Source organism: Capra hircus, chromosome 28, assembly GCF_001704415.2.
Source record: "Capra hircus breed San Clemente chromosome 28, ASM170441v1, whole genome shotgun sequence".
Lineage (NCBI taxonomy): Eukaryota > Metazoa > Chordata > Mammalia > Artiodactyla > Bovidae > Capra > Capra hircus.
The window spans coordinates 41,659,078-41,685,033 of NC_030835.1; the positions used below are offsets into that span (position 1 = coordinate 41,659,078).

The 25,956-nt window shown below is 41.8% G+C and overlaps 1 protein-coding gene across 4 annotated transcripts in view; it reads left to right on the forward strand.

Moving 5' to 3' along the window:
- The window catches only part of TTC13 (tetratricopeptide repeat domain 13), an 81,285-nt gene extending 55,843 nt beyond the window's left edge, over positions 1–25,442 (forward strand). For 2 of the 4 annotated variants that reach the window (XM_018042359.1, XM_018042361.1), the window contains 11 exons: positions 8,640–8,770; positions 9,278–9,410; positions 9,902–9,994; positions 11,779–11,862; positions 12,689–12,773; positions 16,243–16,352; positions 18,866–19,001; positions 20,083–20,162; positions 22,722–22,800; positions 22,942–23,021; positions 24,658–25,442. In XM_018042359.1, the coding sequence (XP_017897848.1) occupies positions 8,640–8,770; positions 9,278–9,410; positions 9,902–9,994; positions 11,779–11,862; positions 12,689–12,773; positions 16,243–16,352; positions 18,866–19,001; positions 20,083–20,162; positions 22,722–22,800; positions 22,942–23,021; positions 24,658–24,772 (1,126 nt within the window). In that variant the 3' untranslated portion in view covers positions 24,773–25,442. The remainder of the gene's footprint in view (positions 1–8,639; positions 8,771–9,277; positions 9,411–9,901; positions 9,995–11,778; positions 11,863–12,688; positions 12,774–16,242; positions 16,353–18,865; positions 19,002–20,082; positions 20,163–22,721; positions 22,801–22,941; positions 23,022–24,657) is intronic. The other 2 variants (XM_018042360.1, XM_018042362.1) reach the window with 1 other exon arrangement.

Sequence of the window (25,956 nt, forward strand, 5' to 3'; positions counted from 1 at the left end):
ATGCTGTGTCTGGGGAGCACCTGAGTAGACAACAACTATTCCCACAGATGAGGTCAGTCAGCAGTGGACTTTGAGGGTAAGTACATGTGGGAGTCAGGCCAGGTCAGAGTCTGAGCTAGACCCACAGTACCCACAGCAGGTCCAGAGACCTACCTAGAGGTATTGGAGGGCCTCCTGGGGAGACAGGGACTGGGTCTGGCCCACTGTGAGAGTAAGGATACTGACAGAGGAGGCCCCAGGAAAATATTCTTATTACTGTTATTCTTTGTTTGTTTCATTTTGTTCAGTTGGTGGTGGTAGTGTTTTATTTTTATTTACCATTTTTTCTAATATATACTTTTATTTTCCATTTTTACTTTTTTGATATTTTGTGTTTTTCTTTTTTCTTTTTGTTCTTTGGTTCTTTGTTAATTCCTTTATTTTCTTCCTCTTTCTTTTTGATTGTTCTTATGGGTTTCTTTTATGTTATCTTCACTTTTTTGTTTATTTCCTTTCTGTATTTGTTTTCTTTTTCTGTTTTTATTAGTTTAGTCCTTATTGATTGTTCTCATTTTGTAATTCTTTGTTCTGTTTCTTTTTCCCCTTTTATTACTTTCTGCCTGCTTCTTTGTTTCTGTTTGGTTTTGTTGTTATCATTTGTCTTGGATTTGTTGTATCTAATTGTTTTCTTCTGTTTTTCTCTTCTGTATTTGTGTTGCTGGTACTGTGTGTTGGGTTTGGTTTTTGCTATTTGTCTTGGGTTTTATTTGTTTTCTTCTTTTTTCTTTCTATTTTCTCTGGCTGCAGTGCATGGCTTGCAGCCTCTTGGTCCACTGGTTGGGGTTCAAGCTTAGGCCTCCGGAGTGAGAGTGCTGAGCCCTGGACGCTGGCCCACCAGAGAAGTCCTGACCCCAGGGAATAGTAATTGGCATGTGCTTTCCAGGAGGTGTCCATCTCAATGCCTAGACTTGTCTTCACCCAGCTGCCTTCAGGCTCCAATGCTGGACATGCCAAACAACTGGCAAGACAGGAACATAGCCCCACCTATCAGCAGACAGGCTGCCTAAGCTGTACTAAGCTCACAGACACTCCAAAACACACCGTCTGACATGGCCCTGCCCATCGGGGGGAAAAAACTCAATTCTACTCACCAGAGCACAGGCTTCAGTCCCTCCCACCAGGAGGCCTGCACAAGCCCCTGGAGCAGCCGCACTCATCAGGGGGCAGACAGCAGAAGCAGAAGGAACAACCACCCTGCACAGTAGGGTAGACAAAATAAAACGGCAGGGGAATATGTTGCAGACAAAGGAGCAAGGTAAAATCCCAGCAGACCAAATAAATAGGAAGAGGAAATAGACAACTTACCTGGGAAAGAATTCAGTGTAATAACAGTACAGATGACTCAAGAGCTTGGAAATAGAGTGGAAGCACTAATCGATAAGATACCAGAAATGTCTAATGACGATCTGTGAGAAGTAAAGAATAGTCAGTGATGAGCAACACAGTAACTAAAACGAAGAATACAGTAGAAGGAAACAGCAGCAGACTACCTGAGGCAGAAGAGTGGATAAGCAAGTTGGAAGATAGAGAGGCAGAAATAACTGCCAGGGAGCAGAAAAAAGAACGAAAAGAACTAGAAACAGTCTCAGAGACCTCTGGGACAACTTAAACACACTAACATTTGAGTTATAAGGGTCCCAGAAGAAGAGAAAGGGAAAGGGCCTGAGAAAATATTTGAAGAGACTATGGACAAAAGCTTCCCTAACATGGGAAAGGAAATAGTCACTCAAGTCCAGGAAGTACAGAGAGTGCCATATAGCATGAACCCTAGGAGAAGCACACTAAGATACATGTTGATAAAACTAACAAAAATTAAATACAAAGAAAAAATATTAAAAACAGGAAGCGGAAAGGAAAAAATAACATACAAGGGAATCCCCATAAGGTTTTCAGCTGATTTTTCAGCAGAAACTCTGCAGGCCAGACAGGAGTGGCAGAATATATTTAAAGTAATGAAAAAATGAACTATGCAATCAAGATTACTGTACCTAGTAAGGATCTCATTCAGATTTGACAGAGAAGTCAAATCTTTACAGATTAGCCAAAGCTAAGAGAATTCAGCTCCACCAGGCCAACTTGACAACAAATGCTAAAGGAACTTTTCTAGGTGGGAAACACAAGAATAGAAACCTACAAAAACAAACCCAAAACATGAAGAAAATGTTAAAAGAAATATGTATATCAATGAATACCTTAAATGAGAATGGATTAAATGCTCCAACCCAAAGACACAGACTGACTGAAGGGATACAAAAACAAGACCTGCATGTATGCACTCTACAAGAGACTCACTTCAGACCTAGGGCACATACAGACTGAAAGTGAGGGGGTGGAAAAAGATATTCCATGAAAATAGAAATCAAAAGAAAACTAGAGTAGCAATACTCATATCAGACAAAATGGTCTTTAAATAAAGCCTACTGCAAGAGACAAAGGACACTGCATGATGGTCAAGGGATCAATCTGAGAAGAAGATGTAACAATTGGAAATATTTTTGCACCCAACATAGGAGCACCTCAATATATAAGGCAAATACTAACAGCCATAAAAGGGGAAATCTACATGATAATAGTGGGTCACTTTAATACTCCACTTATACCAATGGAAAGATCATTCAGATAGAAAATGAATAAGGAAACGCAAGCATTAAACGACACATTAGACCAGATAGACTTGATATTTATAGGATATTCCCTCTGAAAGCAGCATACGCTGTCTTCTCAAGTGCACATGAAACATTCTACAGGATAGATCACATCTGGAGTGACACACCAAGCCTCAGTAAATTTAAGAAAATAGACATATCAAGCATCTTTTCCAACCATGACACTATGAGATTAGAAATTAATTACAGGAAAAAACTGTAAACAACACAAACACATGGAAGCTAAACAGTAGCTTCCTACTAAATAACCAAGAGATCACTGAGACATCAAAGAGGAAACTAAAAAAATACCTGGAAGCAAATGACAATGGAAACACAACTGCCCAAAATATATGGGATGCGGCAAAAGCAGTTCTAAGGGGCAAGTTTATAGCAATACTGTTCTACCTCGTGAAAGAAAAATCTCAAATAAACTACCTGACCTTACATCTAAAACAACTAGAGAAAGAAGAAGAAATAAAACCCAAGGTTAGTAGAAGTAAAGAAATCATAAAAATCAGAGCAGAAATAAATGAAATAGAAATGAAAAAAATAGCAAAGATCAGTAAAACTAAGAGCTGGTTCTTTGAGAAGAAAAACAAAATTGTTAAACCTTTAGCCAGACTCATCAAGAAAAGAAGAGGACTCACATCAATAAAATTAGAAATGAAAGAGGAGAACTTAAAACTGACATCACAGATATACAAAGGATTAAAGGGACTACTATAGGCAACTGTATGCCAATAAAATGGACAGCCTGGGAGAAATGGACAAATTCTTAGAAACATACAACCTTCTAAGACTGAGCCAGGAAGAAATCAGAAAATTATAAACAGGCCAATCACAAGTAATGAAACTAAAACTGTGATTAAAAGCCTTTCAACAAACAAAATCCAGGACCACATGGCTTTACTGGCAAATTGTATCAAACATTAAGAGAAGAGCTAACACCTATCCTTACTCTGCAAAAGAATTGCAGAGAGAGGAACATTCCCATATTCATTCTACAAAGCCACTATCACCCTGATACCAAAACCAGACAAAGATGTCACACCCAGAAAGAATGTTACATGTCAGTATAACTGATGAACATAGATGCAAAAATCCTCAACAAAATACCAGCAGGCCAAATCCAGTGACACATTAAAATGATCATACACCATGATCAAGTGGGATTTATCCTAGGGATGTAAATCAATGTGAGACACCAAATTGAAGAATAAAAGCCATATGATTATCTCAATAGATACAGAAAAAGCTTTTGACAAAATTCAGTAGTCATTTATGATTAAAAAAAAAAAGTCTAGAAAGTGAGCATAGAGGGCACCTACCTCAACATAATAAAGGCCATATATGACAAACCCAGAGCAAGCATTATTCTCCACGGTGAAAAGCTGAAAGCATTTCCTCCAAGATCAGGAACAAGACAAGGTGTCCACTCTTGCCTCTGTTTTTCAACATAGTTTTGAAAGTCCTAGCCATGACAGTGAGAGAAGAAAAATTAAAGAAGTCCAAACTGAAAAAGATGTAAAACTGCCACTGTTTGAGATGACATGATAGTATGCCTAGAAAAGCCTAAAGAAGCTACCAGAAAACTACCAGAGCTCATCAGTGAATCTAGAAAAGTGACAGGGTACAAAATTAATACACAGAAATCTCTTGAATTTTCTGTACACTAGCAACGAGAGATCAGAAATTATGGAAACAGTCCCATTGACCATTACAACGAAACGAATAAAATACCCAGGAATAAATCTACCTAAGGAGGCAAAAGATCTAGATGTAGAAAGTTATAAGATATTGATGGAAGAAATCAAAGATGATACAGACAGATATACTATGTTCTTGGATTGGAAGAATCAGTATTGTGAAAATGACTGTACTGCTCAAAGCAATCTCTATCACATTACCAATGCCATCTTTCACAGAACTAGGAAAAAATTTGCAATTTGTATGGAAATACAAAAGATCCCAAATAGCCAAAGCAGTCTTGAGAAAGAAGAATGAGGCTGGAGGAATCAACCTTCCTGACTTCAGACTATACCATAGTAATCAAGACAGTATGGTACTGGCCCAAAAACAGAAATGTAAATTCAGTGGACCAGAACTGAAGGCCCAGAGATAAACCGATGCACTATGGGCAATTTATCTTTGACAAAGGAGGCAAGGATATACAATGGAGAAAAGACAGCCTCTTCGATAAGTTGTACTGGGAAAACGGGACAGCTACATGTAAAAGAATGGAATTAGAACACTCACTAACGTCATATACAAAAATAAACTCAAGATGGATTGAAGACCTAAGTGGAAGGCCAGACACTATAAAACTTTTAGAGGAAAGCATAAGCAGAAAAAACTCCTTGACATAAGTTGCAGCAAGATCTTTTTTGATCCACCTCCTATAGTAATAAGAATAAAAACAAAAATAAGCAAGTGGGACCTAATTAAACTTAAAAACTTTTGCACAGCAAAGAAAACCGTAAACGAGATGAAAAGACAGCCCTCAGAATGGGAGAAAATATTTGCAAGTGAAACAGCTGACAAGGGATTAATCTCTAAAAGATACAGACAGCTCATGCAGCTAAATATCGAAACAGCAGACACCCCAATAAAAAAAATGGGTGGAAGACCTAAATAGACATTTCTCCAAAGAAGACATACAGATGGGCAGCAAGTACATGTAAGGATGTTCAACATCACTTATTATTCAGTTCAGTTCAGTCGCTCAGTCGTGTCCGACTCTTTGCGACCCAATGAACTGCAGCACGCCAGGCCTCCCTGTCCATCACCAACTCCCGGAGTTCACTCAGACTCATGTCCATTGAGTCCGTGATGCCATCCAGTCATCTCATCCTCTGTCATCCCCTTCTCCTCCTGCCCCTAACCCCTCCCAGCATCTTTTCCACTGAGTCAACTCTTCGCATGAGGTGGCCAAATTCCCAGGGCTGATCTCCTTCAGAATGGACTGGTTGGATCTCCTTGCAGTCCAAGGGACTCTCAAGAGTCTTCTCCAATACCACACTTCAAAAGCATCAATTCTTCGGTGTTCAGCTTTCTTCACAGTCCAATTCTCACATCCATACATGACCACTGGAAAAACCATAGCCTTGACTAGATGGACCTTTGTTGGCAAAATAATGTCTCTGCTTTTGAATATGCTATCTAGGTTGATCATAACTTTTCTTCCAAGGAGTAAGCGTCTTTTAATTTCATGGCTGCAGTCACCATCTGCAGTGATTTTGGAGCCCCCCAAAATAAAGTCTGACATTGTTTCGACTGTTTTCCCATCTATTTCCCATGAAGTGATGGGACCGGATGCCATGATCTTTGTTTTCTGAATGTTGAGCTTTAAGCCAACTTTTTCACTCTCCTCTTTCACTTTCATTGAGAGGCTTTTTAGTCCCTCTTCACTTTCTTCCATAAGGGTGGTGTCATCTGCATATATGAGGTTATTGATATTTAGAGAAATGCAAATCAAAATTATGAGATACCACCTCACACTGGTCAGAATGGCCATCATCAAAAAATCTACAAACAACAAATGCTAGAGAGGGCATGCACTGTTGGTGGAAATGTAAATTAATATAGCCACTACAGAAAACAGTATGGAGGTTCCTTGCTGCTGCTGCTAAGTCGCTTCAGTCGTGTCCGACTCTGTGCGACCCCATAGACGGTAGCCCACGAGCAATCGCATTATTGTGTATATACCCAGAGAAAACCATAATTTAAAAAGACACGTGCACTCTAATGTTCACTATAGCACTAAATGTTCACCAAGAGAGGAATGGACGAAGATGTACATGTATACAATGGAATGTTACTCAGCCATAAAAGGAATGAAATTGATTCATTTGTAGAGACTCATACAGAGTGAAGTCAGAAAGAGAAAAACGAATATATATTAACACATATATGTGGAATCTAGAAAAATGTATAGATGGTCTTATTTGCAAAGCAGAAGTAGAGACACAGACGTCGAGTATGGATACCGAGGGGAAAGGAGGATGGGATGAATTGGGAAGTTGGGATTGACACACATATGCTATTGATACCATGTATAAAACAGATAACTAATGAGAACCTACTGTATACCACAGGGAACTCTACTTACTTAATGCTCTGTGGTGACCTGATGGGAAAGAAATCCAAAAAAGAGGGGATATATGTGTACATATAGCTGATTCACTTTGCTGTACAGTAGAAACTAACCATTGTAAAATAACTAATAAGTCCAATAAAATTAAAAATTTTTTAAAAAAGACATGAATAGGTATGATCTTAGCAAGGGGAAAGCATGAATGGCAAGCATAAGGCCACATGAAATGTTTCACCCACTTAGGTAAACAAATGTTGCCAAGTTGGATAATAGGTAATATTGGCCAGAAGCAGGATCAAAGGGAAATTTCATATATTTGGCTGTAGATTACTGCTTTCCCTTTGGCCAGCAGGGCTTTTCATTGTCATGTGAAATGGAACATTTGCATGTCCTGCAGTCTCCCTGTTCTGCTCCTGTGCATATTCAGGAGAGAAGGATATGCTTGCGCACACAACTGCCTGGAGACCTGTTGAGAGCAGTATTTGTTCACAGTTGGAAACAAAATCATCCCAAATGTTTATGAGCAGGAAAATGGGCACATGTGGCACTGCCACACAGTGTGGCATTCTACAGCAGTGTAAACAAATGACCCAAGTCAGAGGTGGACTAATTTTGCAATATAATGTTGAGTAAGAACAGCAAGTTGGTACGTTGCTATATCACATTTTTTCCATAAAGCTCATAAGCAAAACTATAGAATAAAGATATACATATGTAACCTATTTTTTTTTTAAGATAAAGGTAAGGAAATTGTGAACAGAAAATTCAAGGTAAGTAACCTCTTGCTAAAGGGCAGGAGAATAGGATAGTAAAGTGACATACACATATAGGTGGAGCTGCATAATTATTTTGGTTTCAGTTGAGTAATAAGGTTGTATGCTTTTGTAAGTTTCAATAATCAAGATAATAAAAACAAAATAGATTGCTCAAAGGGCTATATATGTTCTCCAGCTCCCGCTTTTAGAGAAATACATGGTGCAGGAAAGCAGGGGGTATGAAAGCCAGTCACCAGGCTGGCCCCAGGCTGGTATCTGGAAACAGCGATTTCAGAATCTCCTCCCACCTGATGTGCCCAGAGCTAAGAGTGGCTCCCCAGTGCCTGCGCCCTGTGTGTGAACAGTGTGGTTCACACTGAACATCTGCTCTCCTCTGGGGACTTGGGGTACCTGCCGGGCAGGTGTGTTCACATGATCGGTGCCCAGTACAGAGTATCTCATGAGCATTTCACTCCTGGAATTAGTGCCACCTGTCTCCCCAGGGTCTTGAACGTGTGCCTGGTTTCCTCTAGACTTCATTCCCCGTGCTCCCTCTCCATGCCTTTTCCCTCTGACAGCTGTATGTCTTCTCACAGCGCCCAGGAGTCCTAGTGAATTACTGAACCCAGGTGGGTCTTGGAGACCCCAACACAGCCTGTAACTTAGAATTGCAGGCTTTGTTAGAAAAGTTTTAGCAGGTTGACAGTTAAACAATAGCAGTCATATACACACTCAGGTACACTTGGCATAATATAACCTGGAGCCCAAGCAGGGGATGGACTTAGTGTCGGGGTTGATTGGTTGCTTGTCAGAAGAGGCGGTCCATGCAGGTTATGTGTTCTGGAGCAGTTTACAAAGTAATTAATTGATTGCAAACTAGTTACTAGCATTACTAACAAGCATGTGACGGTCATTGTACACACACTGTCGTAAAGAGTCCTTTTAACTTGTGTCTGGTTGGGTACTGAGCACTGAAATAAAGATGATGTGGTCAGAATTTTCTCAATTATGGTTCCACTGGAGGAAATGACTGCTTTTCAGATGAAATTGGATAACCACTATCTGTTGTAAAACTCTTTATCGTGTACATAACATTTCTTCCAGAGATGTGTTACATCAGAATTTTGAGAGTTACAAGCCAGAGGTCCAGGAGTTGATTTGTGTGGCTGATCGTTTGGGATCCCTGATGCAATACGAAACACCTGGTTTCCTGCCAAACAAGAGAATACACAGAGGTATTTTAAAATGATCTGAAAACGGAACAAGGATTGTTCAACTGTGTTGTACTTTTGAAATGAATCATTTGTTGTGCTTACTCAAAATCTCCATGGGATATGAACAGAAATGAGTAGATTCATTCATACTGAATTCTGAGAGAAGAATGCTTCTGGCTTTGGCTCCCGTTCTGTTGCTTTGGTGTAGGTGTAGAATGTAGGTCATCAGTTATTGCTTTGAGTCAGACAGCTCATCCACCAGAGCCATCTCCCGCCTATAGGGTGAGGAGGGATTTGAACCTCAGTTCCTTCAGGATCGAGAGGGGACAAGTCTGCAGTCTCCAGTTTCCTCTAATAGAGCTGAGTTTTCGTCAGGCTGTCATGATGGCAATGCATCTCTGGTCTTGTTGAATGACCAATACTTGTGATTCTCTTTTAATGATCCCTGAATTGTTCATTGAGTTGTTGGTGAAGATCATTCCCCTAAAGGGTGCGCACAAACTCTGTTTTCCCGTTTCCTCCCTTTAGCCATGGGCTTGGCCGCGTTAGAGGTCATGCAAGCTGTACAGCGCACCTGGACGAACTCCAAGGTCCGAATGAATGGGAAGACGCGGCTGATGCAGTGGAGAGACATGTTTGACATCGCAGTAAAATGGAGACGGTAACTGGCATTTAAATGAAAATAAACCAGAAGTCTAACCGATGTCATATAATGTTAAGTCTCCTCTAGTTAGCAGATTCTGAATCCCGTCTTATTAACTAATATGTGTGCAGTCATGTCTGACTCTTTGTGACCCCCACGGACTGTAGCCTGCTAGATTCCTTTGTCCATTTTCCGGGCAAGAATACTAGAGTGGGTTGCCATTTCCTCCTCCTTTATTAACTAATAATAGATCTTATAAGTTATGTTTCCTGCTGTTATTCATTTTCATGAGAAAAACACTGCTCTCCTGGTAAACCTGCACTGACTTCTTACTTGGTCCAGTTGGAATATCTTTGGAATTTGCAGGTTTGTGTTTCATATTTTTAGATGTAATGGACTGAGAAGTTTTCTCCCCACTTTCACAAAGACTTGTACATGTTTTATTTTAATGCTTTTGAACATTTCTAGGTTTTCTAAGGTCTTCATTTTTAATAAGCTCTCTTTTATAGGATTGCTGACCCAGACCAACCAGTGCTGTGGTTGGATCAAATGCCAGCAAGAAGTCTCAGCAGAGGTTTTAACAACCACATCAATTTAATCAGGTATGAACATTCTGTTTATCTTTCCTGTTTTTGTAGCAGTTTTTTTTAAATTAATTAAGTTAGTTTTGGCTGTGCTGGGTCTTTGTTGCTATGTGCAGACTTTCTCTAGCTGTGGTGCCCAGGCTTCTCATTGTAGTGAGAAGTGGCTTCTCTTGTTGCAAAGCACAGGCTCTAGGTGTGTGGACTTCAGTCGTCGCAGCATGGGAGCTCAGTGGTTGTGGCTCTTGGACTTAGTTGCCCTGAGGCGTGTGGGATCTTCCCAGACCAGAGATCAAACCCCGTCCCTGCACTGGCAGGCTGATTCTTAACAACTGGACCACTAGGGAAGTCCAAGGAGATTGTCTTAAATATTCAATTTACAGGGACTGCAAACAACCCGTTTCTCCTTTCTTGGTGACTTTTGGACACAAATTAGCCCTGTATCTGCAGGGTTATGCCTGCGTTACTTTGAGCTGGCCTGGTTGCAAAAAGAAGTGTTGTACCTCTTTTCTAATCTCTTTGATGCAGAGCTCAGTTGAAGGGTAGAATGCCAGATTTTTGCCTAGATGTCCATCTTTGAATGGTCCTAAATTATCATAGAAAGTGCTTAGATGGATGACATTACGTTACCATTATATTATATACTTATAGTATTGTGGCTCAAAAAATTCTTGTAGTGAGGGAAAGGCTTCCCCCTTGAGCCACCGTGCAACACACAAAGGGTTTGGTTTAAAGACACTGGGCGCTAAGCTGCCTTCCTGGGAGGTTGAACCAGGTTAACTGGAGAGCTTTGGTTTTGTCCAGAGGCTTCTGATAAGTCAGGGGAATGGGTGAAGTGCTCACCCTATTATCCCACCCTCTCAATAAATGATGAGCAAATATTAAAAGCAGCAGCTCCAAGGGGACCCACTGAATTTAATTTTAGCTAAATTTTACAAATATGGTAGTTTTGTCACATTTAAAATGCTTCTAATTCCAGAAGTGTGAATCAAGAAAATATTGTACTATACAACTTCAACATTTGAGTTTAATGGAAATATTATTAGGATATTTGGGGGATTTATTTATTTATTTCTGGGGTTGCACTGGGTCTTCATTGCTACAGGCTGGCTTTCTCTAGTTGCAGCGAGTGAAAGCTACTCTAGTTGCAATGCACGGAATTAGTGACTTCTCTCGTTGTGGAACACAGGCTCAGTAGTTGTGGCACACGGGCTCAGTTGGTCCGCAGCACATGGAATCTTCCCAGACCAGGACTCAAACTTGTGTCCCCTTCACTGGCAGGTGGATTCTTATCCACTGTACCACCAGGGAAGTCTTGGGATAGTTTTGAAAATGGAGGTTGGGGTAGGAATGGGAGGAAAATACTATTTACAGTGGTGGAGGGGATGAAGACAGCGAGTCAATTACACACTCAGTAGGAGTATTAGCAGCTAAGGCTGTCAGGGACACTGGGAACGGGAGGGGGTATATTGCTGGGAAAGGGAAGGGATTCGTAACGGTAAAGTGGCAAATAAGTCTGGGCCTCATTTCAGCACTTGAGAACTTTTCTCCCTGCGTTGGCATCTCTGGACTGAGTTTGGTACCTTTCTTCCAGAGTGCTCTCCGTTGTTGACCATCAGTTTTGCTAAGACAGGCGTTTGTTTCTCCCGTTCTTTGACTGCAAACAAACCAATGCCCCAAACCTCTTGGCTACATTATTCTCACGGCTCTCTTACTGTCCTTTTGAATTAATGTTGAAATTAGATACTGTGGAACATATCTCACTGTAAAAACATTCTCAACATATATTTTTTTTTTCTTAACAGGGGTCAGGTGATCAACATGAGATACCTGGAATATTTTGAGAAAATTCTTCATTTTATTAAAGATAGAATTCTAGTTTATCATGGGTAATCTTTCAATTTTCTTTTTCATGGTAATGGATAGATTTTATATATTTTTCATTAGTTATATTTATGAAACCTGAAAACCACACCTATTGACAGACTGAACAAAGTATATCACATTTTTACATAGTGTTTGGAATCATAAAGCCTTTCATAATCATTTATCAGCCTTTTTTTTAACAGCTTTACAAAATCCATGGACCTCAACTGAGTGTTTTTAATCTTACAGTCTTGTGGCTTTTCTAGCCTCTCTCCTGTCTTTGAATTCAGTAAAAGCAGGATGTTTCTTTAAATTTCTTAATTAGGGATTAAATGGTGGATTTCAGCCTTAATACTCATTCTCCCTCAACTGAGAGGCTGTGCAGTGTAGATAGGACAGTGGACAAAAGGCTGGGAAAAAAAAATTCTGAAGGTTAGTTGTCACCAAGTAAATATAAAATTGGTATAAAAACCTAGTAATATACTTCCATTTGAGCAACTTTAGGAATAAAAAACATACACTTCTAATGTCATAGTTGGAATAAGGGAATCAAAAGTTTTCTGACCAAGCCCAGACCCGTGCGTGTCCACATAGACACTGGCCGTCCATCCATTCTGGCTTTCCCTAGTTCACATCTGGACAGACTGCTGTCTCCCTAATTCTCATCTGTAGCGCAATACTTATTAGATTAAACTATTCCCTTATTTCGATACTTTGGTTGTGGTCCACCATTTTGAATATTGAGCCACTTGTAATTAAGGATTTATCTACATTAAAGGTAATAGCATAACTAATTACTGATTTCTGTGTTAATTTTAGTTGCTGTCTCTCTCTCTTTCCTCTTTAAAGCGCTAATAATCCTAAAGGATTGTTGGAAGTTAGAGAAGCTCTGGAAAAGGTCCACAAAGTGGAAGACCTCCTTCCAATTATGAAGGTAAATTTATCATCAAAATCACAGTAGTTGTTTTTAGGGGAAAAAGTTAGTACTCTTTGAAAGAAGAACTTATTATCATTAGATGCATAATTGTTAATGTTATTAGTATTTTAAGGTTTATAAAGTGTGCCACTTAAAAACACTGATAAAAACACATTCTGAATAATAACCAAAATTAAAGCAGACCTTAGAAGGTAGGAAAATGCAATAAAGAAAGCAGAGTCAATTCAACTAAAGGTTTACAGAAAGAGAAGGGGGAACATTAAGATAAGGAGGGAATGTGTAGAATAGGTGATATGTCGTGAGTGATTGATTCCCTCCCCGAAAGAACAAGCATCTCAGATCGGTGTTTTAAAGCCCAGCTGTGTTCTGTTCACTGGAAACATCTGCAACAAGATGATATTCAAAAAGTTCAAGGCTCAAAGGTAGGCCAGGCAAATGCTCCTGGAGAAAAGCAGGTGTGGCAATGTCAGTATCAGAAGTATTTGAATTCAAGATAAAGGGCCCATCAAGGGGAAATAATTATGTTGTTTTAAAAGTATAAGCCATTAAGAAATTAGAACTTTATGAACCTTTTCTCCAAACTACCCAAAATGTGCCCACAGCAGGAACATTTGATTTTTTTCAATTAATAGTTTGACCTATAACATAAAACTTGAATAAATATTCTCCTTGTAGCTATAGTAGATAAGACTGATGTACATCAAGTAAATGATAAGACATTTCTGTGTATGACAAAGCTCACACATCTCTAAAGCATAACCAGGAGGCATCTTGTCATGGGCAAAGCCACGAGCTGGCCCCACGGCCCAGGCCTGTCTGCTCGCTGGGCTGGGCGGTTGCTCCTGGCTCTCCTCCAGGCTCTTTGTGCTGATGAGCCTTGTTTCTGGCCAACCTGGTTATTCTGAGGGTCTTGTGAACTGAGGTGTGGTTCTCAGTCTTCTCAAACCTGTCTTAACTCAGCAAACCTGTTCAGATGGCCCCTTTACTACACTAAAATCAAATCCATAAGAATGTACATACTCAAAAAGTCCCTTAGAAAGTCACCATAGTGCTGTTAAGGAGCTCTAAAAGCTAAGTTGTCTATAGGCAAGAAACAGTAGGTCAGCATTCAGGCATATCTTCATGAGAAGCCACAAAGAAGTAGCCGGTTGCTTGCTCGTGTGTGAAGTCTTGGTGATGTGACGGCTCCAGAGGCAGCCCTGCAGCCATCTGTCATTTGGTGACTCAAGTATCATGAGCTATGACTTTGGTGATACGGTTTTCCATAATGGATGGTAAACCACACTTAATAAGTTCTGTACAATGTACAGATATACTCTTTCCTCAGTTTATGTGGTGTTTGCATTTCTAGAAAAGTCAGTGGGTATTTCAACTGTAACAGATATTTAGCGTGTGAGTGTAAAATGGAGTCCGATTCCAGGCCTAGGTAATTATTACATTATAAACAGCTTCTTCATCCATGTGCAAATCCAGTGGGAGTCATGCCCGTGTGACTGTCCCTTGCACCTCATCCTTGTAGCCACACTCTCCCCTGAATTCCCCAAATGTCCCCCAGGGGGCAGAATGGCCCCACCAAGGACTGCTGGATGCACCAGACAGAAAGAAACTGGAGCCTGACTCAGATTTCAGTCTTTAGCTTTCCAATGGGTATTTTCGGCATTTAAATTTACTATATTAGGCAGAATACAGAAGCAGCTGAGGGATATTTTAACACATATATATGAAAGTGAAAAGTGAGAGTGTTAGTTGCTCAGTCACGTCCCACTCTTTGTGACCCCATGGACTGTAGCCTACCAGGCTCCTCTGTCCATGGAATTCTCCAGGCAAGAATACTGGCGTGGGTTGCCATTCTCTTCACCAGGGGATCTTCCCAACCCAGGGATTGAACCCAGGTCTGCTGCATTGCAGGCAAATTCCTTACTGCCTGAGCCACCAGGAAAGCCTGTAGAGAGTGTGTGTGTGTGTGTGTGTGTATGTAATGCACAAAAGGCTGCAGTTGCTGGAGAGCTGCTAAGGGGCCCAGCATCACCCTCCCCCACCCCCACTTCCCCCCTCCCCGCCCCCAGTGTCTGGCTCCCAATGCATAGTCATTGCCTGTTTGGCTATATCTGGGAATGGCCATCTCACTGTGGCCTTGCACACCGTGCCTCCACCCAGGCTGTGTGTGTACTGGTGTTTCTAAAGGCACACATAGAAGTAAATAAAACTACGCCTTTGTGTTTAAAGTGCTTGTTGAATGTGATGCCCTGACAGGTTCTGCTACACGACGTACTTCTGCCAAACAGCCAGGTTCAGAGTTACCTCAGTTCCCCTCTGGGCAGCTAGTTAGTGAATTAGGGGACTGGATGTCATGAGGGCCTGGGTCCCCGTTTCCATGTGCAGCTCAGGCAGGACCTCACCTTGCCTCATCTCACCAACTGGGTTTCCTCACCTGTGAGATTGAGGTCGTGGCCTATCTTATAGGCATGCAGGGAGCATTAAAGAGAATTGACGCATACCCTTAAGTGTTAGCACATTCTGCCCCTAGAAGTCCTTGTCCTCATACAAAGACATCTCTTGTCTCAGCCCCTGCTGCCAGCCTTCCTGCCCACATCCACACATCTTCACCCTTCCCTGGACCTTAGTGAATGTCCACTGGTCACTGTTTTTAGACAGCCTTTTCCTCCAGTGTGTTTTGTGAAGCACCACCTCTTTTTATTTTACCGTCAGTTCTCTTGTTCAAGTCTGTCAATCCTAAAAAATGCTGGCTACACTCAATAACCGAATTTGGGGAGGATGCTTCTGGAGCAATGACAACACCTATTTATTGGCTTTTCAGTTTGTCAGAAGTGTTTTAAACAGAAAGCTGTGTTCATGCTCATCACCCTTAAGAGCCATTCTTACCTCCAGTTCCTTTAGAATACCCTGCTTTGTTACTCTGGGCTGCACAGTTGGGGTTTATGCATGTGTGTGTATGAAATTCTTGGTTGACAAAATTCTGAGTGCTTTTCAGACAGATAAGAGTCTACTTTGAAGAAGCACTAGCAAAAATGCATGGTGCTATTTTGAGTTGTAGGATGTTGAATACAGCTATTCTGCTTAGTGTCAAAGTTTCTGCCAATTAAGATGAACAAGAGAAAAGACCCAAATGGAGCTCTTAGGAGTGAGAGTTGCCATTGAAGAAAGCTGTGTGCCTTTTGCTCTGAGGTTCTCTTCTGGCCTCTGGGGCCATGGGGAGTGTGACTTGGGCTGAGAGTGGATGGAGGCGTAGGCGTCCTGGACACTAGCTGCCAGGATGGGGAGAGTGACTTGGGCTGAGAGAGTGGATGGGGTTGTAGGCGTCCTGGACACTAGCTGCCAGGACAGAGGACACAATGACTTGCATTCTCTGAGCCTTCTTAGAAACATCAAAGTCAGAGTTGGCGCTGCAGATTGGGAATTTACAATGAATCTCACTAGTAATGTGAATTTTCTTTTTCCTTGAAAGCAGTTTAATACTAAAACAAAGGATGGGTTCACTGTGAACACCAAAGTTCCCAGCCTCAAAGACCAAGGGAAGGAATATGATGGCTTCACGATTACGATTACGGGAGACAAGTACGTGCGCTTCCTAAGTGTGGGTGTACAGAGGTGGGCAGGTGTCAGAAAGTGTGCAGACGCTTGGTATTGCCAGAGGAGGTTTGACATTCTGGGCTTTTGCTGTCTCCTGAAATGGAGATTATCAAGGTCCAGTGTATCACTAGAACCAGCTTTTTTGAAGCTTGTTGTGAGGAAGACTTTTACCAATTAAGTGAAAAAAAGATGAGAGATTGGCAGATTGAAGGCTGTTATTCAAATTTTAAATATAGTTTTAATTCATTGTGGGAGTACAAGTACGTCTTATTTAAAATTTAGATAAGCAAAGATAAATTTTAAATCATTGTTTCCTTTAAAAACTGAGATTATACTATACATATTGTTTTATAACCTGTTTCTTTTCTTCCCTTGCTATGAACGTTTTCCCATACCTTATTCTTAAAAGCATTTCTAAAAATTGCATAGTATTCTATTTTTGGACTATTGTAGAGTTACTCCTACCTGCTTTTAGTTGTCATTGATCATTTAGGATGTTTTCCACTTTTTCAGCTTATATGATAGCACCAAATGAAAATTTGTGTTAATGGTCATTTTATGTCCATCTGAAACCCAAACTTCTCCTCAGAGCCTCCACATCGTTGAGCTTTGGTGGCATGGTCGTGACCCTCCGCAGTCACTGCCCTCCCCACAACCCGCGCTCCTCAGCTGCTGCCCTGAGCTCCACCACATCTGCATCAGGCGTGTCTGGCAGCTCAGCGTTGGGCCCCACGTCCTCCAGCCCCTCTGCCTCCTGGTCTCTCGCTTCCTTGTCAGGGCTCACACCAGCCTTCAGGAAGAAGCACCATTGAGCAAAGATTCTGTGGCTCTTCCTTTGAGGTCTCCGTCCCTACCTCAAGCCACTTATCAAAGTACCTTCCCAGTAAAGATGGTTCTCCTCTCATAAAAGGAATTCCAGGGTTTTCTACTGATGTAAAATTATTTTCTCCTCCCTCTTCACCCACCCATGATTAAGTTCCCATAAGAAATGGAACTACTAAGTAAGAGTACATAAATCCTTCCCTCAAGCAGAGCATCTTCCTCAGCTGTTTCTTTTCATCCCATTTGTTGTTAGTCTTGCTTGGGGCCTCTGACCCCCACAAGGACTCATGACTTGTATCTCCATCTCTGGTCTCCTGGTGCCTGACCAGTGCTTCCACCCCACTGGGTGTTCCCTGGATCCAAAAATCCCTCCCTAGTCCGTACCCTGCCATTGCCTGTTGACTCCGCAATCATTTCCCCTGCCAGACAGGCAAGGCCTTTTGTAATAATGGCCTCAAACAGTACTTCCTGCTTTACCTGAAGCACTTTCCTGCCAGAATCAGGCCGGCCACTTCAGCTGGATGACTTGTTCCCCAAGGTCACCTCCTACCTCTTGGGTCTGTTTCACTCACATCCTCATCTTGAAGACCCAAGTTCTGGCCCCTTCTTCCACAAAGCATTTTCTGTTTGCTTCCAGATCTTCCGAATTAGATCAACTTTCTCCTTTGAACCTCTGATCAACTGTTATGGCCCTACGCAGGGACTCATAATCATCTGTGACCTTGTTTCCCCCTCCTTTCCTTGATAAAGACAGCTGCTTTGCCTTGTTGTTCTTCACAGGATCTAAGGACTATTTTCAGCATTTTGGTACTGGTGTTGCACAGTAAATACCTGTTGCACGGGACTTTTATCCCCCACCGGGCCTCACGTGGAGCTGCACATGCAGCAGAGATTTAAAAAATGAAACGGTGGAGGCCCCGGCTCCTGCTCTTCTGATGTAAAAGAGTGATTGTCTGATAAAATTGAAACACATTGAAATATGTTGTACTCTGTGTAGTTATTTCCTCCTCTGTTGGCTTAAGCTCATAAAAGACGTACATATGAACCTAGAGCCTATTATACAGACTAAAGTTAAGTCAGAAAGAGAAAAAGAGCTATCGTGTTTTAACACACATATATATGGAATCTAAAAAGATGGCACTGATGAACCTATTCTCAGGGCAGGAGTAGAGGCACAGACATGGAGAAAGGACTTGTAGACACAGCGTGGGGAGGGAAGGGTGGGACGGACTGAGACAGTAGCGCTGAGATAGGCACATCACCGCGTGTGAAACAGAGCTAGTGAGAAGCTGCCGCACGGCACAGGGGGCTCAGCTCCGTGCTCTCCGGTGAGCTGGGGGGGCGGGCGGGAGAGGATGCATGTATACTTACGGCTGACTCATGTATGGCAGAAACCAGCACAACGTTGTAAAGCTGTTATCCTCCAATTAAAAATTAAAATTAAAAACAAGTTTTTTAAAAAAGTACATACGGTTAAACTGAGCAAAATCTATTTGTGGCAAAACCGCCTGCTGCGAGACACGCCTCGGCAGTCTGCTCAGGAAGGCGCGGACACTCCTCGCGTGTCCTGCCACATCGCCGAGCGCCACCCTGCTGCTGCCCCGCAGCCCCGCCCCTGTGTTTAGCTTTGTGGATTGTATAATACATGCCTCTGACATACATTCTTGTATTTCTAGGGTTGGCAATATACTATTTTCTGTGGAAACTCAAACCACAGAGGAGAGAACACAATTATATCACGCCGAAATAGATGCACTTTATAAAGATCTAACAGCAAAAGGAAAAGTACTGATTCTCTCATCAGAGTTTGGGGTAGGTTTCTGTTTGTCTTCATTTTATCCATGCTGCTATGAGTCTTTCATCCTCTTTCATTGGGATCGTACATTTATGCTTGAAATCAGCTTTAAATAACCAGGAAATATTTCTTTCAATATCCTTATAGAGACAGTTCCCATATTTAATAATGACAGAAACTGAGAAAGGGGAATGTATGTAGGTACTCTGTTATATTATCATAAATTGGAGCTTTGTCAGTATTTAAGTGTATAGGTTGTCCATGATGGACATGACTGTTTCCTGGACTTGCGACCTCCTCCACCATTGCTTTCTGATTCAATGGGGAGCTACATCCTGCTCCCAAGGAGCTCCAAGGTCACCTGCATGATTGTAGCTGTTGCTGTGTGGAGAGTATAGGGGGTGCTCCCTCTACGTTCTGGAATGGATGCCCATGGCTTTTGGAAAGTTCCTTTATTTCTCTGGATTTTATTCAGTTTATACGTATAATTGGAGGAGGGCATGGCAACCTACTCCAGTTTTCTTGCCTGGAGAATCCCATGGACAGAGGAGCCTGGCAGGCTACAGTTCATGGGGGTCACAAAGAGTCAGACACAACTGAAGAGATTTAGCACGCACACGTATATATAATTAAGTATACTGATCACCTAAATCTCAGTGGCGGGGGTGCTGCGGTGGTGGGGGGGGGTGGTGGGGAGGGTAATGCTAATCAGAATCTTGGAGTAGAGAGGCCTGTAGTTTGAGAAAATTTATTCAATATTAATAAGCACTTTGTTTTATTTTAATCCTAATGTATATTTTGACTTTGCAAATAATGTTATAGACCAAAACAGATATCTACGTTTATCAGAAAAAGTTTGCCATTTTGAAGGCAGCTGAGAGCATACTGCTCAAAACTAAACTGTGCATATACCCTTTCATTAGAAAAAAATGATGTGAAAGAGTATAAAATATTCAGGGATATGAAAAGTAGGTCCTTGTAGGAGAAGAATGAAATAATCCTCTTGCTAGTAAATGATTCTGCTGTGCCTTATCACCTCATAAAAATGAGTTTATAATCTATTATTTAAGTTCACGAGCACATATCTTTTTTTCCTAGGAGGCTGATGCTGTTTGCAACTTAATCTTATCCTTAGTTTATTATTTTTATAATTTAATGCCGCTCTCTCGTGGATCCAGGTGGGTGATATCCTATAATCTGACAGTTTTGTAGTGAAGAACACATGCCTTTTGCTTATGTGTGCTGTGTGGGTATGAGTACAGGTATCCTAGCAATGGCGAGAAGCCCGCTTTGTTTTTCCAAAGTCCACCCGAAAGTGATGTCCTTGATTTACTGCATCATCAAGGATTCTGGAAGGTAGTTCTAGTAGAAGGCTCTTGGTGCTTACAGGCTGGAGCTCATTCATCCACAAAAATGTATCCAGGTCTCACTCTGTGCACTCATGCGCTCACTGTGCTTTAACTCCTGGTGTTTGCCCAGACTGTTAACCTGCCGGCCCCAGATTCTGGCCATTAATTGACCTTTAGCCCTAGTGTTTAATTCTTTTGCATCACCAACCATCCCGAAGTATGATTACTGTTATAAATGAATTCTGCTCAGCAAATTCATCAGGAGTCTTTCACGTGTCATTCAAACAAGGGTGTGTCTGTAGAGCTTTCTTCTTATTCCCTTTTATTTGGTACCACGTACAGCGAATCAGGTGAATGGCGTATGCTGTTGTTAGCACATGTTTGAATTTAAGATGTTTTGGTTAAAATCATATACTTAAGTGCCTTGATCTCTGATTAATACTTTAGAAAGTAAAACTGTCCTAAATGTGGTAGTAAGTTTTCTTGTACTGTTAAAAAAGCACCGGGAGTTGGGTGTAATGGGTGCAGGGGGTCCACTGTGTGGTGATGGATGGAAACTGGGCTGATGGTGATCACCCTGTGGTGTAGACATGTGTGCACCTGGAACTTACGAAATAAAAACGGCCTTGAAGTAGAATAGGAACAGAAATATTGTACCTTTAGCACAGCTGTTACAGGAACGCTACCTAGGTCTGTAGCACGCAGGAGGCCTCCATGTGCCCTGTCCAGCCACCGCCTGCAGGCACTGTGCACGCATGTATTCACACAGCAGCTCTGTGGGCTTCTATGTCACTTGAGAAGGAGGTCCAGCTCCAGTCACCCCTGTCTCCCCCTCAGCCCCTGCACCTGTCCGGTCCCTACGTCTCGTTGACCCTGCCTCCTAAACCTCTCCTGTCCTTTCATGCTCTCCGCGCATGCCGTAGCTCAGATCTGCTCATCTCTTGCACTGACCTTCCTTTTTTTAAAAAGCATTCACTCAGTTCTCTATTTTTGGCTGCACTGGGTCTTCATTGCTCTGGGGGGGCTTTCTCTAGCTGCAGTGAGCTGGAGCGACTCCTTGTTGAGAGGGCACGGGCTTCTCCCGTTACGGAGCACAGGCGTTCAGGCTTCAGTAGCTGCAGCTCTCCAGCTTCGCTGCCTCGAGGCATGTGGGATCCTCTTAGATCAGGCATCGGACCTGTGTCCCCTGCAATTCACAGGCGGATTCTTAACCACTGGACCACCAGGAAGTCCCCTGCTTATCTCTTGCTCTGACCTTTCTAACTGGTCTCTCCGTTTCCAGGCTTTTCTTTTTCCCTCTCTCTGTCCCAGTTCTTTATATCTGTTGGCTCAGGTGCCAACTCAGTGGCGTGATGCACAGTGCCAGCTCCTCCCTGCCCTGCTTTACCACGGCCTCATCACCTTTCCTGTCATCTACCCTCTCTCCATCCTCACTCTGGCCCCTCCACCACACCCCCTGCTTGTCCAAACACCTTCCTGTCCCTCCCAGCCGGCCCACTTCCCTGCCTTCTCCTCTATCTCCATTGCCCTGCCCATAGCCTTCAAAGATAGGGCACATGTGTCCATGGCCTCTGTGAGGGCTTCCCTATTAGGTGACTGCAGGGCTGACGCCATTTCTCTGGTGTCCACTTGCAGAGGCAAGAGCTCTGTCTTGGCTGTCTTTGTCCTGGGGTGCCTCTCACAAAGCACACAGCTGACGTCATAATAAAAATGTCAGAGCCCAGAGTGAGTCTGGACATGCCAGGAAGGAAGTGCACATAACCCAGCCTTCAGACCAGTCTGTTAGTACTTTCTGAGATGCGTTCTTTTTCTTCTTTGGGGCCAAAGTTTTTATTTTTAAATGCTAGTAATATGTTTGCATTTACAAAGTATATTATATATATGTGCATTTTAAAGCCAAGCCTCATGCAGTTAAAAATATAAGCAAGCAAGGACTTCCCTGGCAGTCCAGCTGTTAAGACCCATGCTTCCAATGCAGGGGGCATAGATTCAGTCCCTGGTTGGGAAACTAAGATCCCACATGCCATGTGATGTGACTGATAAAGAATTTTTTAAAATAATAGAAAGCAGGCACATTTTCTAATTTAGTGTTTTCCTATAAGAATAAGAAAACCAATTGAAAAGAAAACTCCTAATTAAAATTAACTTTTTGTCTCAGAAAAATATTATTGTTACACATTTACCCTTAAATTAGTAAACCAGTAAATATTTTTCTTAGTAAATCAGCAAACATTTTTAGAACAAATGAAAATATTCTTTTGTTTAATGTCCAAAGAATTGTTAGAAGAAATACAACGCCATCTTCTAGGATGGGAAGTCCATGGTGAGCACTAGCGTGGTAACCGTCTGCAGGCTGGACTGACTGGTAACTGTTCTCTATCTGAATAGTGTGATCGCTTACTCAGTGATTGTGGGAGCGCTGATGGCGAGTGGAAGAGAAGTAGCAGGAAAAATTCCCAAAGGGAAGGTATGTTGGAGCTGGAGCCAGAAGGGAAAGGTTTCAGTTCCAGTCTGTGGAGTTGTATGTTAAGACACACAAATGAACCAAATCCCAAAGGGAGCCTCCCCTCCATCTTTAACCACATTCTTAAATCTCTTTCTCTTTCAGTTGGTTGACTTTGAAGCTATGACTGCCCCGGGTTCAGAGGCCTTTAGCAAAATAGCTAAAAGCTGGATGAACTTGAAAAGGTAACTGCTTGATAGGAGTCAACAAAAGGATGTGAAACTGGAATCGTACTAATTTTTTATGGGTTATGATTATGTAATGAATTTAATTTGCTTTTCAAAGTTACTATGTTTTGGTTGTCATTTACGACCCCTTAACAGGTAAGTGTATGGATAAAAGTGAATAATGAATAACATAAGGAAGCCAGTTTGTGAAGGAAGGGTTACAGATGTCTTATTTATATAGTCAGATACTCCTGTCTCTTGGCTCATTGATCCTTTGTCCCAGACTTGCAGGGTCAGTATTCAGGAGTGATTTTGAAAACTGAGCTGGACCTGACTCAGACTTCTCTGGGTGGTGGCACCTGCCTTTCAGCTGCATTTTTCCTTTACTCTTTGTTTGGGGAAGGTTGCTTTACTGTAATTTAGGTACAAAATACATAGGAGTCAGGGAAGGCTGCGAGAAATTACCCCTGACAGTTACCGTGGGAGGGCCCAGTACTGTGGTCTTCCCTGGCTCTTGTTTCAAAAGCACCACAGGAGCACATAAATATATACATTTGGGCTGAAATTAAACTCACCGGTGCTTTCATAGCTAATTTTGTTGTTGTTGTTCAACCCTAAGTCATGTCCAGCTCTTTGCAACTTTGTGGGCTACAGCACGCTAAGTTCCTCTGTCCTCCACTGTCTCCCAGAGTTTGCTCAAATTCATGTCCATCGAGTCTATGATGCCATCCAACCATCTCATCCTCTGCCACTGCCTTCTCCTTTTGCTCTTAATCTTTAAGCACATCTCACTATTTAACCTTATTGATTCTTGCTCCTTCTCCATGTTTTTTTTTTTTAATATCATAGAAACTTCCAGTTTTGCCTTTCCATATCTGTTCAATATAGCAACCACTCTAAAAATCACTGGATAATCTGTGCTCTGTTTAAAACAGAAGTTTGTCTCTGTAAGATACTTTGGTCCCATTTGTAAGTATTCCATTAGCTTTGTAATGAAAACTAACAGTTACACTTCCTTCTAGTATATTTTTGTCTCAGGTTTACTAGTTTACATATGTTTTAGTAACATGATCATAAGGTCAAAGGCCTTGCCTCTGTTTCCTGCATAATTTTACAGTGTTGATCTTTCAACAACTCTTTGAGGAAAAAATAGCAACGCCACCTTATGTTGTGCAGCTAACAGGTTCACAATGTAATTGAGACCCATTCCACACTCCTTACCAGGAGTAAGTAACTCTGGGAGTTAGGAATACCGTCCTTCTTCCTGCAGATACAGGCAAGTGGGTCTGAGAGGAACCACTTAAGCTGATAAGGATCAAGGCTGGAGCCAAATCATGTGTCTTCAGGTTCCATGTCTAGCGTGTGCCTCAGAAGGATGTGTTTGTGTAACAGTCACTGAGTAAGTCAGTTCTTTCCGGGGGCTGGGTGAGTCTACCCGCATCTCATGACGGGAGCCTGCTGATACCCCATTCATTGCTACAACGGGATCAGCTCTGCTCACAGGTGCCCCTGCTATATGCTGATTTCTGATGTCACACATGTGGAGTACTGTAAAGTGAATATTGTAATAGGAATCGATATAATATAAGCTTTGCCTTTTTTGGTAAAATTGTGTTGATTTTCACACCTTTTCTTTGCGTTTTTCTCTTTTCAGTATTTCACCTTCTTATAAGACTCTTCCGTCTGTGTCAGAAACGTTCCCAACGTTAAGATCAATGATCGAGGTGCTAAACACAGACTCCTCTCCACGCTGTCTTAAGAAACTCTAGTTACGCTGTGATATTTATACAAGTAAAGGGCCGGACCTCTTGCTTCTTAAGTTATTTTTTAAAACATGGAATTATAAAGAAATTAGGTCCTTTATTACTTTTGATACCAATTTTTGATAGGAATTGAATACTTGAAATCATTTTATTTACCTTTCTGAACCATAACAGAAATCACGAAAGAGGGTTTTGAGGGGACAGAAGAGCTCTGTTGTCGGGGAGGGGAGGCATTTGCGTTAGCCAGTGGCCACTTGGTTTCCACTTACAAAGTCATATGACTCCTTCCTCATGGCGAAAAAAGTTTACTCCAAAAACCAAAAATTAACAATTAAAGGGAACAAAAGCTACAACAAAACAGGAGTATTTTCATTCCTTTAAAAATCTGGATATTTTTCAAAGACCTTCTTTTTATGCACACTGTGATAACGCATCTTGTTTTCAACTGATATTGTCCTCACGTGTGGGTTCTCCGTTTTGTTTGAACCGTGGAAGATTTGTGGCCATCAGCATGCCTGGAGCTCATGACCTGGAACACTTACATTGAATGATACAGACAGTATTTGCCAGTGACTCAAACACTGAATTATTGAAACAAGTTTTATTTGTTTTTTTCCTCTTTATTGGAAAAAATAAATGGGGTGATTTCTATAAATCACCAGTTTTTGACACTGGATCATGTATGTTTTTATTTTGTGAGCCAGTTTCACTTTCAGGTATAAGAACAGTCAGAAAATTGCTAACTTTCTTTTGCAGACAGGATAAATGACAGTGCATTGCCGGGGTCCAGCCCCGGTGGATCCAGGGTGATTCAAAGCGTGGACGGCGTACGCGAGAAGAAACTTATTTATTTATTAATATAAGAATATAAGATTAGATTAGGGAGAAATAGTGTAGTAGGAAAATTAAGTGGAGAAAGAAGGCTGAATAACTTGGTTTACGTGGGAAGCCAATAAATTTCTAGACAAGGAGCTTGCACCATCTACGTTAGGCCACCGGTGTCCTCTTGAATATCGGGGGGTGCCCTGCCTTGGGCTCCCCCTCGCGTGGATCTTGAAAGCCGGGACAAGTAAGTATACATGGTGAGCCTCCACGCCCCAGATAGGAATTCAGCCAGAAATTAGGAGATGGGGGAAACCAGTCCAGCGACTGGCCCATCCTCTATTGTTCAGAAGGCCTTTTATACTTTT